The sequence below is a fragment of the Salvelinus fontinalis genome, chromosome 12 (genome assembly GCF_029448725.1).
Source record: "Salvelinus fontinalis isolate EN_2023a chromosome 12, ASM2944872v1, whole genome shotgun sequence".
NCBI lineage: Eukaryota > Metazoa > Chordata > Actinopteri > Salmoniformes > Salmonidae > Salvelinus > Salvelinus fontinalis.
Genome location: NC_074676.1, coordinates 21,150,961 through 21,165,528, shown reverse-complemented (window position 1 = coordinate 21,165,528; position 14,568 = coordinate 21,150,961). Strand labels below are relative to the sequence as shown.

Sequence of the window (14,568 nt, the reverse complement as noted above, 5' to 3'; positions counted from 1 at the left end):
GTGCGTGTCTCCAGCCCATTCCCACCAGTTCCGGCACCACGCATCAAGCCTCCCGTGCGTCTCCAGAGCCCTGTACGCACTGTTCCTTCTCCCTGTACTCGCCCTGATGTGCGTACCCTCAGCTCGGTACCACCAGTGCCAGTACCACGCACCAGGCCTATAGTACGCCTTGAGAGTCCAGTGTGCCCTGTTGTTGTTCCCCGCACTAGCCTGATGGTGCGTGTCTTTATCCCGGTACCTCCAGTTCCGGCACCACGCACCAGGCCTACAGTGCGTCTCAGCCGGCCAGAGTCTGCCGTCTGCCCAGCGGCGCCTGAACTGCCCGTCTGCCCAGCGGCGCCTGAACTGCCCGTCTGCCCAGCGGCGCCTGAACTGCCCGTCTGCCCAGCGGCGCCTGAACTGCCCGTCTGCCCAACGGCGCCTGAACTGCCCGTCTGCCCAACGGCGCCTGAACTGCCCGTCTGCCCAACGGCGTCTGAACTGTCCGTCTGCCATGAGCCTTCAAAGCCGCCCGTCTGTACTGAGCCTGCAAAGCCGCCCGTCTGCCATGAGCCTTCAGAGACGTCCGCCAGACAGGGGCCGCTAGAGCCATCCGCCAGACAGGAGCCGCTAGAGCCGTCCGCCAGACAGGAGCCGCTAGAGCCGTCCGCCAGACAGGAGCCGCTAGAGCCGTCCGCCAGACAGGAGCCGCTAGAGCCGTCCGCCAGACAGGAGCCGCTAGAGCCGTCCCCCAGCCATGAGCAGCCAGATCCGTCCGCCAGCCATGAGCAGCCAGATCCGTCAGCCAGCCAGGAGCAGCCAGAGCCTTCCGCCAGACAGGAGCAGTCAGGGCCTTCCGCCAGACAGGATCAGCCAGAGCCGTCCGTCAGCCAGGATCAGCCAGAGCCGTCCGTCAGCCAGGATCAGCCAGAGCCGTCCGCCAGCCATGACCACCCAGAGCCGTCATCCAGCCATGACCAGCCAGAGCCGTCATCCAGCCAGGATCCGCCAGAGCCGTCATCCAGCCAGGATCCGCCAGAGCCGTCATCCAGCCAGGATCCGCCAGCCAGCCAGGATCCGCCAACCAGCCAGGATCCGCCAGAGCCAGCCAGGATCCGCCAGAGCCAGCCAGGATCCGCCAGGATCCGCCAGAGCCAGCCAGCCAGGGTCCGCCAGAGCCAGCCAGCCAGGATCCGCCAGAGCCAGCCAGCCAGGATCCGCCAGAGCCAGCCAGCCAGGATCCGCCAGAGCCAGCCAGCTAGCCAGGATCCGCCATCCAGTCCGGTGCTGCCCCTCAGTCCAGAGCTGCCCCTCAGTCCGGAGCTGCCCCTCAGTCCGGAGCTGCCCCTCATTCCGGTGCTGCCCCTCATTCCGGTGCTGCCCCTCATTCCGGTGCTGCCCCTCAGTCCGGTGCTGCCCCATAGTCCGGTGGGGTTAATTTGGAGGGTGGACATTTGGAGGAGGCTACCAAAGCGGGTATTGACAATGGTGGAGTGGGGGCCACGTCCCGCACCCGAGCCGCCGCCATGATGGGGCCCACCACGGACCCTCCCCTTTCTGTGTCAGGTTTTGCGGCCGGAGTCCGCATCTTTGGGGGGGGGGGGTACTGTCACGCCCTGGCCTTAGTATTCTTTGTTTTCTTTATGTTTTTTAGTTAGGTCAGGGTGTGACATGGGGAAGGTATGTGTTTTTGCATTGTCTAGGGGTTTTGTATGGTAAAGGGGTCAGTGTCTTGTCTAGGTGTTTGTATGTCTATGGCTGCCTAGATTGGTTCTCAATTAGAGGCAGCTGTGGTTCATTGTCTCTGATTGAGAGCCACATTTAAGGCAGTCATAGGCATTGGGGTTTTGTGGGTAATTGTCTATGCTGCACGTTTGTTGTTTGTCTATGCACTTTCGTCATTTAGCTTCACGGTCGTTTGTTGTTTTGTTTAGTTTGTATTCAGTGTTCGTTTCGTGTTTTCCCTTCTCTTAATAAAAGAGAATGTATTTTGCACACGCTGCGCCTTGGTCCTCTCTCTCACCCATAGACGATCGTGACAACTCTCCTCTCTCCTTCATTCTCCGCTCTTCCTCACTCTTCCTCCCTCTTCTCTCTCTTCTTCCACTCCATTGCTAAAGTAAAGTAGGACTGCACAGCTTCCTCTCCCACTGAGCGAGGAAAATCTGTGTGAGGTTCCACATATGGTATGAACATATGGCTAAGGCATGCTCTCCATTCTGTAGTAAGCACTTGTAGTAAGAACCCAGGTCATATTTGGTCAAGTTGGTGGTGCAGAGAAAGAAGCTATTCTCAGTCAACTTCAGCTTGGTGCATGAAAGACTGTCACACTGAAACCATTTAACTCTCATGTTGTCACCCCCTCTTGCTCCCAGACATGGCAGGTCTACTGTCTCTCCTATGAAAAACTCCATGTCAACCGGATGAAACCGCCTATAGAGAGGAGGTCAGTGACCTGGCAGTGTGGTGTCAGGACAACAACCTCTCCCTCAACGTCAGCAAGACAAAAGCGGTGATCATGGACTACAGGAAACAGAGAGCAGAGCACGCCCCCATCCATATTGACGGGGCTGTAGTGGAGCGGGTAGAGAACTTCAAGTTCCTTGTTGTCCACATCACTAAGGAATTATCACGTTCCACACACACCAACATAGTCATGAGAAAGGAACAACAATGCCTCTTCCCCCAGGAGGCTGAAAAGATTTGGCATGGGCAGTTGCACCATTGAGAGCATCTTGACTGGCTGCATCACCGTTTGACATGGCAACTGCTTGGCATCCGACGGTAAGGCGCTACAGAGGGCAGGGAACACGGCCCAATACATCACTGGGGCCAAGTTTTCTGCCATCCAGTACCTCTATACCAGATGGTGTCAGAGGAAGGCCCTAAAAATTGTCAAAGACTCCAGCCACCTAAGCCATAGACTGTTCTCTCTCTGCTATTACACGGCAAGAGGTACCAATGCACCAAGTCTGGATCAACAGGCCCTGAACAGCTTCTACCCCCAAGCCAAAAGACTACTAAATTGTTAACCAATAGCCACCCGGACTACTCTACCAATATTTACATATCTACCTCAATTACCTCGTACCCCTGCACATCGACTCTGTACTGGTATGCCGTCTATACAGTCAAGATGTTGTTACTCATTGTGTATTTATTCCTTGTGTTATTATTGTTTTCTATATATTTTTCCCAGCAAACCAAAAACTGTCCAGTCGTGCAGATTATTATAGAACGTTTGTATAATACATTCATCTGATGTTGCAAGAAAGTTCCTAAAGCACGTTTAATCTGTTCTTTAAATACCTTTGTGAAAATGTTGTTCTTTAAATACCTATGTGACAATGCTGTTCATTGACTACAGTACAGCGTTCAACACTGTTGTCCCCTCCAAGCTTGTCACCAAGCTTAGGAATCTGGGTCTGAACACCTCCTTCTGCAACTGGATCCTGGACTTCCTGACGGGCCAACCTCAGGTGGTTGAGGGTAGGCAACATAACCTCAGCCACGCTGATACTTAACACAGGGGCCCAACAGGGGTGTGTACTTAGTCCCCTCCTGTATTCCCTGTTTACCCACAACTGTGTGGCCACGCACAACTACAAAACCATTATCAAGTTCGCTGACGACACAATGGTGGTAGGCCTGATCACCGGCAACGATAAGTCAGCCTACAGAGAGGAGGTCAGGGACCTGGCAGTGTGATGCCGGAGCAACAACCTCTCTCAATGTCAGCAAGGATAAGAAGCTGACGTGAACTACAGGAAATGGGGGGGTGAGCATGCCCCGATCCACATAGACGGGGCGACAGTGGAGCAGGTAGACAGCTTCAAGGTCCTCGGTGTCCAGGTCTCTAAAAAACTTTAAATGATCCAAGCACACATGCACAGTAGTGAAGAAGGTGCGACAGTGCCTCTTAACCCTCAGGAGTTTGAAAAAGTGTAGCATGGGCCTTCAAATCGTATTGACTGGCTACATCACTGCATGGTATGGCAATAGCACCGCCCTCGATCGCATAGCGACAGGCTCTTGAACAGCTTCTATCCCCAAGCAAACAACTGTTAAATAGCTAACAAAATAGCTACACGGACTATCTGAGTTAACCTTGTATCTTTATAGACCTTTTATTTCAATCTTGCTCTGTCTCTATGCACAATCACAGGGCTCTACGTACTCACACACACTGTCAATCCAACACACACACAAACACTCTCTGCATCATTTGCTCAGTCACACATAATATGCACATACATTTATACTGACTCTACACATCCACACACCCACTCACATGCAAGCTGCTGCTACTCTGTTTATCTTATATTCTGTTGCCTAGTCACCTTACCCCTATACATATCTACCTCCATCAGTCCAGTATCCCTGCACATTGTAAATATGGTATTGGAACTGACTTTTTAAATATTTCCTATATATAGTATGGTTACCTACTTACTTACTTTATTGTGTATTTCATATTTCCTATTCTTGTTTCTCATGTTTTTTCCCCCAATATATACATTCCCGTGGGGGTTGCCATGGAAGCAAAGAAGGAGAGTGAGGTGTGTGTGTGTGTGTGTGTGTGTGTGTGTGTGTGTGTGTGTGTGTGTGTGTGTGTGTGTGTGTGTGTGTGTGTGTGTGTGTGCTCAAACACACATGCATGTGGGGGTCTGGGAGAGGAAGTGTGTCCATCTGATGAATGGTCATGTGCCTGAATTCAATTTTATACACTAATTGTAGTCTCATCCATTCATTTCTAATGACTGGTCATTTTTGACCGGGAACACCACAGAATTGAATGAAAATCATCAAATGTGTTTTGTGTGTTCAGATGCCCTGTGTGGACAAAGTCATGGAACCTTATGACAATCAGATTAAATGAACTACATTTTTCGGAGAGAAAACTTGTAAATCGGTCCAATTCGACCGGAACACAGCAGGAGGGTTAAAGGTTACCAGAACATTTAATTAGGTTATGTGAACAGTGTGGGTACATTACAAAAGATAGGTTCCCAAAACAATAAATATGCTCAGTTGTGAAGACAATCATACAATGTTTAAGTTAGGTTGCACAGAACACTCCTGTAATGTTGTAAGAACGTTGACAGAACACCTGGTCTAAGTTCTCAGAGCATGTATTTAAGTTATGGGTGTTGCAAGAATATTATTGTGATATTCACGAAGGTTGCACAGAACATTCCCACAATGTTCCACAATTTTCAATGAAGTCAGTTTTTATGGTCGTTCATAACATATTTGTTTTAGGTTTAAGGAGCTACACATTTGCATGCTGAGAATGTGTGGTAATATTAGATATAACTTATATATACAATTTTGTAAATGATCTTGAAATGTTCTAAAGACCTCCAAAAGAAGGTAAAATGTATATTGTGTGAACATCAATGGAATGTTATGTTAAAGCAGATTGGAATACATCCCCATTATGTTTCTCACCAGATTTAATGGCAATTCACATTTGAACGTGATATGCATGTCATTTTAATTTCATTCATAGGACATTTGAACAGAATTTAATCATACAGACACAACCATATTTGTTTTACAATTCATATATGTTGACAATCTGCTCATGTGCAGTTTGAACCTGTGCCACCAGAGAAGCTCTCTTACATATTTTTTCCCGTTTAGTTATGGCAGTATGGTCAATTAGGAATTCCACGCTTCCTTTATAGCCTTCTTAGACATAACTAACCCAGGGAAATACTGGTAGATTGATTATTCATCCTCACTTCACCATCCTCTTTATATGCTGCTCACTTCTGGGCCTATATTTACAAGGTATCCAAGACTATGACCGCTGATCCAGGATCACTTTTCGTCTCAAAGTAGGAATTATATTGGATGTTTCAAGTTGAATAGTCAATTTGAACACAATTTTAACACATGCGTATGATTAAATGCTGTTCAAAATGTCCTAAGCATGAAAGAATGTGTAGATTGTCAACATATGAAGTGTAAAAAATATGGTTGTGTTTGTATAATTAAAGGTAGAACCATTTCCCGTACAAAAACCCCTTGTCTTCCAAAAAGAGTTATTCAAATCAAGACAACGAACCCTTTTGGAAACCGTAGTATGACTAGGATTGTAGTATGACTAGGATTGTAGTATGACTAGGATCGTATATGACTAGGAATAAAACCTATGAAATAACATGCTGATCAGATGGTCACTGATATCCTAAATACTGTATGGCACAGCTGACTTCAGACCTGCTCTTGAGCCAGACACTTCAAAACCTTCAGTTAACATTGAGACCATGCATAATGTATCAAGATAGGGGCCTGAGGTGGGAGTTCATGAGTCTGTTGCTGCAACCTCTTCTCTGGTCAAGGGTTTCTAACACCATCCTTGTGATTTGTTCTCTATGGCAGGAAATAATTGATCAATGATTACATTACATTTGATAACTGGGAATTATTTAGTTCATTATAAGGCGTGCATGCTCTCTCTCCCTCTCTCCTCTTTCCTTTACTTTGCTCTGCACTGCGGTCTGTGCAGTGGGGTGTTAAAGTGTGTTTTAATTTGTTTGGGTATGCACACACATACTGTATCACAAGCCACACCTAACGTTCCCCTGCTCTCTCCTCTCTCCCTCCAGAAATGTATGAAGTTCGATGCGGACGCTCCTATCTGGTTGTCTAAGCAGCGTATCCTGTGTACTTTGAACCACAGCCTGAAGGACGTGCTGAACTACGGCCTCTTCCAGCCAGCTCACAATGGAAAGGCTGGCAAGTTCCTGGACGAGGAGAGGCAGCTGAAGGAATACCCACTGCCTTCTGCTACACCTGTACCATACCTGGAGGTAGGCCTGCACCCTCTCTCATTAACATACTCTTTCTATGTGTGTCTTATGGTACGTATTAGTATGTGTTGTCTGTGAATGTTTGTTTGTTCGTGCGTATGTGCTTGAGTGTGTGTGTTGGGGTGTATGTTCTCTGTCCTGTTGCTGTCATGGTATTGCTATCATATGCCTTCTCCCATGAGAGACGAAACATTAGGAGCCGGATATCACCTGTCAATCATTCAATTATCTACTCTGTTCTGTGAGTTAGATATGTGTGCACATGTGTGTGCGTGAGACTCAGCAGAGATAGTCACACTCTTGACAGCAGTGTTCTCAGCTGCCAGATGTCATCTCTAACAGTTCAGTGTAGCCTGTGTCGATCATGGTTCGGGATTATATAAAAACACAGCCAATGTGAAGATGTGGTGTTTTTACAGTGAGTAAACGTCATTAGATCTCTCTCTGACAGGATTCTAGATATAGAGAGAGTTCACTGGAGTGCACTCCAACCTTCTCCAGTGAATTGATTATACAATCCATTATTTGATTTATTAAAAGTCAGCCTACATTGTTTGAATACAAATGTTTAATTCCTGGGGGTTTTGAAAATGTAATATTTTTGTTTCTCGTGAGCAAAGTGCAATGTTTCTCCCTATAAATACAGATTGAGTGTTTTCTTCAGATGTCAAGGATGCAGCAACAGTAGGCTAGATGCTGTTGTTGCAAGTAGTTGTATCTTGTTCAAGTAGCAGAATGTCTGCAGGAAAATCTTCGATGCAGGTAGAATTGTTCTGAAGTCAGGGGGATGATGGAGCTGGAGAAAGCCCAAGGGTTGTACTGTGGCATGATGAAATCATGTTGTACAATTCCACCCTGGTGATAAAGGACAACTTCCTTATGTCTAATTGTATTCCTCATACTACAACGGGCACAATATTATTCCTAGCTTCCAAGGGCGCTGTGCCTGGTTAATAAGAGAGTTTTGTGGTATATACAGGTAACTGACAAAATAATAAAGTATATTGAAAGCAGATGCTTCCACACAGGTGTGCTTCCTGAGTTAATTCAGCAATTAACATCCCCTCATGCTTAGGGTCATGTGGTGTGCAGGCCATTATTTTGGCTACCATGGCTATGCCCCCATAGGATGACAAAGCCCCACATCCACAGGGCACGAGTATTCACTGCCATGGCCGTCTCAGTAACCAGATCTCAACCCAATTGAACACTTATGGGAGATTTTGGAGTGGCACCTGAGACAGAGTGCTCCACCACCATCAACAAAACAGCAAATTACTACATTTCTCGTGGAAGAATGGTGTCGTATCCCTCAAATAGAGTTCCAGACACTTGTAGAATCTATGCCAAGGTACATTGACGCTGTTCTGGCTTGTGGTTGTCTGTGTGTTTTTATAGTATGGTATGTAGCTGTGTGTCTGTGTGTACTGTATGTCAGGCAGTCATAACTGACTGGTGTTTTATTTAACTCTATGTGAGAGGCCCTGCACATTTAGAAATATCTAACTACCCAGGGCTATGCTGTGTGTATGTGTGTATGATGGGTGTGTGCTCCCGTGTTTGTCTGTGTGTATGTCTGTGTGTGTACAGTAAGCCAAGGGCCATGGTTTATGGTATTTGTCTCTCATGAAGATCCATCCCTGATGAAAAAAAACAGCATAGATCAGCATAGGCTTGAATCCAGGCATGTATTTTTGCTGGTGTCCAGTCTTCGTTGTGTTTTCGCTAGTGACCAGCCTTCCTTGTGATTTTTTTCTGGTGACCATCCCTTGTTGTGTTTTTTTCTGGTGACCATCCCTTGTTGTGTTTTTTCTGGTGACCATCCCTTGTTGTGTTTTTTTCTGGTGACCATCCCTTGTTGTGTTTTTTCTGGTGACCATCCCTTGTTGTGTTTTTTTCTGGTGACCATCCCTTGTTGTGTTTTTTTCTGGTGACCATCCCTTGTTGTGTTTTTGCTGGTGATCAGCCTTCGCAGTATTTTGGACACTGGTCACCTGCTAAACCAGCAGCAAGTCACATTTTGCTGGCTTGCAAAGTGAGGTCTAACAGTCCAACAACTGGATCTTTCATTCAGCCGCAATCTGCATTCCGAATGACTGCCAGGGTTAGGAAGATTATTTGGTACACCCATCTAGTACCGGGTTGGACCCACCTTTGCCTCCAGATCAGCCTGAATTCTTCAGGACATGGATTCCACATGGTGTCAGAAATGTTCTACAGGGATGTTGGTCCATGCTGAAGGGATAGCATCACGCAGTTACTGCAGATTGGACGGCGGTACATTTACCGGCTCAATTTGGTCTTATGTAGCAAACTTGAAATTTAGTTTTTTACATTGGATGAAAGTGTCATGCCTGCTCCCGCTCTCAAACTCTGGCGCTCGAGAGTGCCTTACTGCCTATCATTATGCACAACCGACCCCTTCATTACGCACACCTGCGTCTCATTGGACCCACCTGAACTCCATCATTATTTGAATCCCTCCCCTTTATCTATCTGTTTCCTCTGTTTGATCCCTGTGTCTGATTTGATGTCGTTACTTTGTCCCCTGTACAGACGCTGTTCCTGTCCTGTTTCATGTCCATAATTTATTCAATGTTTTCCCTGTACTTGCTTCCTGTCTCCAGCGTCGATCCTCACAAAAAGTAGAGACTCCGAGCTAGAAAATTGTATATCATACACTACAGTTGAGGAACAATGAGAAAGTAATTCTGCTTTGAATGTTGATAAACCACTTTTGAGGAAATGTCCCTTCAATATTTTGACACACCTACTGGAGAGCTCTTCTTTGTCTACACGCATTCAGCATCGTTCACACCCTCCAAAGCCTTAGCTCCACCCATCTCTTTATGGACTCACATGTGAGGCCATGTACTAAACAACCAAAGATTTCAAGACTAAAGGCTGGTTTATACTACAGGTGTGTTCATAAATTTAATCTGGAGTGCCAAAGTGTGCTCAGAGTGCGCTCTGGGCATTCGTAAACTCAGAGCTTGTAAGATTGTTCATTGGCAAATTTGAGCGTTCAGAGCACACACTGGACGCTCTGGCCGTGGAGTAGGGTTGATCCGAGCGTTCTGACCTAACAACAGCACTCAAGCACCCAAGCTAACTAGGTAACGTTGGCTAGCTTGCTAACTACTTCCAGACACAAATGAGAGAACAGCTCAATCTGACCATTTTACTCGCCCTAGCAGAGCTGGTTAGGCTGTTTTTATGTTATCCAGAGCGTTGGTGACTGCAACTGTGCTGCTGGCAACAATTTAGTTGCACTTTTTTGCCTACGTTTATTGACACAGGTCATATTCAATGGGTGTTGAGCGTTTGTAAATTTGTCAGTTATTCTGCCCTCTGGCACACTCAGACAAGAGTGATCTGAAATCAGAGTAGATAGCCAGAGCAAATTTACTTGCTACATCTATTGACAGTTGTCTTAGTGACATCATGAACATTCTATTGAAATGGTTACTTGCATAGTGGAGTCTTTTGTTTAGACATGTAGCTAGCTAGCTAAACAATGAACCACATTCTGCAGGTTATCTAACCAACCATGCTTAATGTTAGCTAGCTAACATTAGGCTATAACTAGCAATGCAAATAGCTATGAGATACAAATAATATTACTACACAGATCATACACATAACTTTAGCTAGCGAGCCAGCTAACATTAGCTAGCTAGCTTACAGTACACTTTAACTTGAATTTAAAATGACTTTCTGACAAAATTTGAAATGTGTTATAAATAACGCCAAATTTCTACGATGGATTTCTACCCTGGAATTGACATGTGACCCTCGGTGCCAGAACTCGCGGCATGCACTCATCCCCCATCCACAACATCCTAGCAAGTTGTAAGCCTACTTAATGGTAATAGCACTCACCGTTGCCCCAAGTGGCCAGCTTTGAAGGCATCTCCCAACATCCTGGGGACCTGGATGAATGCTGAACACTGCCTTGGATCTCGAGTGGCCTGATCTTAAGGGGACACACATAATGGAAGCATGGAAATAAGCAAAAAAGTGAATGCATTTGATTGTGCATGTGTGCGTGCACTTTAGGAGTGTAATCTAAGGGAAGGCAAAGGGCACTTTCACATGAGAGTAGGTATGTGCTGTAGTTGTATGAGAGTGGTCTTTACTGCAATCTCTGAAATAAAATGGATCAGTCACCAGTCCTTCCCTCCCTCAAGTAAGGAGTTTATAAATATGAGTGATAGGTTACTCCAGCCTCACCACCCTCTGCTCTCATAGATACACACACACACACACACACACACACACACACACACACACACACACACACACACACACACACACACACACACACACACACACACACACACACACACACACACCTCTCAACCCCAAGATTTACAGTTTTTTAACTACACTCTGACAGTTGAAAATGGAAGGCAGAAGACTTACTTTTCTCTAAATATGTTTTATTTACTTACTAATGAACTAGCAGACTAACTAACTAATTAACTAACTAATATAGGTTTATTCCAGTAAACCTGTATGGTCTCTGTGTGTTCCTCTCCCAGTTCCGCTATAAGAGACGTGTCTACACACAGACGCACCTGGATGACAAGCAGCTCTCCAAACTACACACCAAGGTAAGAACACACACACACACACACACACACACACACACACACACACACACACACACACACACACACACACAAGCAAGGTAAGACTGCACACCTGTGTTCCACACCGAGAACACCTGCTCTTTCCATGACATAGACTGACCAGACGAAACCAGATGAAACCAGGTGAAAGCTATGATCCCTTATTGATGTTACCTGTTAAATCCACTTCAATCAGTGTAGATGAAGGGGAGGAGACAGGTTAAACTCCTTGACAAACCGGTGCTTCAATCTAAGTAACATAATTAAAAAATCCCCATCAAAATACATCAGTTTAAGATAGAGATATCAATTTGTTCGCTTTGGACGCGTCTCAATCTACCGCATCCACTTCTCGGTTCTCGCACTTCCACATCTGCAGTAAAAGATGGCAGACCTAGAGTGGTGTTTGTCAGACCATGAGACATCCCGAAAATTGGTCTTCACACAAAAAATGATAATATATATATATATAGGTACTGTAGACTCTATTCATGGCAAGGTGGCGGTGGTGCAAAGGGAGAACAAACAACTTAAAGAAGCCATGCTTGATGTACAGTGTCGATCAACGCGGGACAATCTAATATTTTCAGGGATGCCGGAGAATGACAACAGCAGAGGCTGTGAGGACACTGTCTGAGACTTTATGTCAAATCAACTGAAACTGCCCACTGATGTTGTGCATAATGTCACTTTCTCCAGAGTCCATAGGAAATAGGCCTGGAAATAGGCCACGGGCTATTATTGCATGTTTTGACAAATTTAACTTCTACTTGGTCACCATCCCAGATCCGGGAGCATCCTCATCAGTAAAAAAGCTGACTAGCATAGCCTAGCATAGCGCCACAAGTAAATACTAGCATATAAATATCATGAAATCACAAGTCCAAGACACCAAATGAAAGATACACATCTTGTGAATCCAGCTATCATTTCCGATTTTTTAAATGTTTTACAGCGAAAACACAATATGTATTTCTATTAGCTAACCACAATAGCAAAAGACTCAACCGTATATTTTCACAATTTTTTTACCGCATAGGTCGCTATCACAAAACCGACCAAATTGAGATATAATTAGTCACTAACCAAGAAACAACTTCATCAGATGACAGTCTTATAACATGTTACTCATCATAAAACATTTATGAAAAATACATGGTGTACAGCAAATGAAAGATAAAATCCTGTGAATCCAGACAATATTTTACAGCGAAAACACAATATAGCATTATATTAGCTTACCACAAAAGCCAACCACACAACCGCATTCATTCACCGCAAAGGTAGCGATTGCAAAAAAAAAAGCAAAAGATATAAAATTATTCACTAACCTTGACAAACTTCATCAGATGACAGTCCTATAACATCATGTTACACAATACATATATGTTTTGTTTGAAAATGTGCATATTTAGCGGTACAAATCGTGGTTTTACAATGTGAATACGTAGTCAAAATGCACTAAATTATCCAGAGATATTTTGGACAGTCACCTAATCTAATCAAATAACTCATCATAAACTTTACTAAAAAATCTATGTTGTACAGAAAATGAAAGATACACTAGTTAATGCAACCGCTGTGTTAGATTTTTAAAAATAACTTTAGTACGACATACAGCTTACGTTATAACAAGAGAGCGCCTGCCAAAACGCTGGATAATAGAACTAAACATTTTCCACAGAAATACGAAATAACATCATAAATGGTTCCTACTTTTGCTGAGCTTCCATCAGAATCTTGTACAAGGAGTCCTTTGTCCAGAATAAATCGTTGTTTGGTTTTAGAATGTCCTCTTCGCCTGTCGAATTAGCAACCTTAGCTAGCCAAGTGGCGCAAAGATGTCCATCTTCACCAAACGCAGAGAACGGAAAATGCCAAAACTCCCGATAAACGTTCAATAATCTGATAAAACTATATTGAAAAAAACATACTTTACGATGATATTATCACATGTATCAAATAAAATCAAAGCCGGAGTTATTAGACGTCTATACCGAACTCTTTTCAGAAGCCAATGGTGATGTCCTTCCCGCGCCTTGCTAGACAAAGGAAATTGGGGTCACGTCATTCCAAGAGCTCTTGTTCGACCTCAGATCAAGATAGACACCCCATTCCACCTCCCACTGCCTGTTGACATCGAGTGGAAGGTGTATGAAGTGCATGTATATCCATAGATTTCAAGCAAATGAATAGGAAGGCCCTGGAACAGAGCCTCGATTTCAGATTTTTCACTTCCTGTCAGAAAGTTTGCTGCAAAATTATTTCTGTTTTACTCACAGATATAATTCAAAGGGTTTTAGAAACTTGAGTGTTTTCTATACAATAGTAATAATAATATGCATATTGTACGAGCTAGAATAGAGTACGAGGCAGTTTAATTTGGGCACGATTTTTTACGAAGTGAAAGCAGCGCCCGCCTATTGAGAAAAGGTTTTAAGCAAAAATATATGACGAAGAACAGGGGCAGAGAACTCAGAAACACTGATTTTGGAATAAATGATCACGTCCCCACCGAGATCAATGAAAGTAGAAAGAAAATGTATCCCATCATGAAGGAAAAGTGTTGCCTGAATCAACGAGTCTCCATGGTGATGGATAAACTTTACATCAATGGGTAACTGTATCAGGACTCTAGAGTAACTCGCTGGCTATTTTAATTCAATGTTCAAATCTGAGTTTGTGTGTTGTAGTCTATCATGACAACTTCATCTATAACGAATACATGCTCGGTTGATCTCCACTTGACAAAGAAAGGGTTGCCTATAGCTCAGGTTAAAGTATGTAGCCTTCCTAACAAAATACATGAGGTTTTTAACTTGGTCAACATAAATAATATTCATATTTTGGCTTTGACCGAAACGCATTTAGATGCATCTGTAAATGATGGGCAAATAAAAATGTATGGATATAGTCTACTGAGAAGGGACAGGAATAGGAATGGTGGGGGTGTAGCACTGTACATTCAGAATCATATACCTTTTAAGAGGAGGGATGACCTTAATGTATGTCAAATAGAGGCACTATGGCTCAAGTACATCTGCCTCACCAGGCATCCATATTGGTAGGATGTGTGTATAGACCTCCTAGCTCTAAGGTGTCCTATCTGGATAACTTATATACTGGGTTTGACC

General features: G+C 44.4%; 1 protein-coding gene across 1 annotated transcript in view; it reads left to right on the top strand.

Moving 5' to 3' along the window:
- Positions 1 to 14,568, top strand: part of LOC129866955 (SH3 and multiple ankyrin repeat domains protein 3-like) — a 269,385-nt gene that overhangs the window by 52,130 nt on the left and 202,687 nt on the right. Inside the window, exons 2-3 of the mRNA XM_055940012.1 lie at positions 6,597 to 6,800; positions 11,345 to 11,416. Of these exons, the coding sequence (XP_055795987.1) occupies positions 6,597 to 6,800; positions 11,345 to 11,416 (276 nt within the window). The remainder of the gene's footprint in view (positions 1 to 6,596; positions 6,801 to 11,344; positions 11,417 to 14,568) is intronic.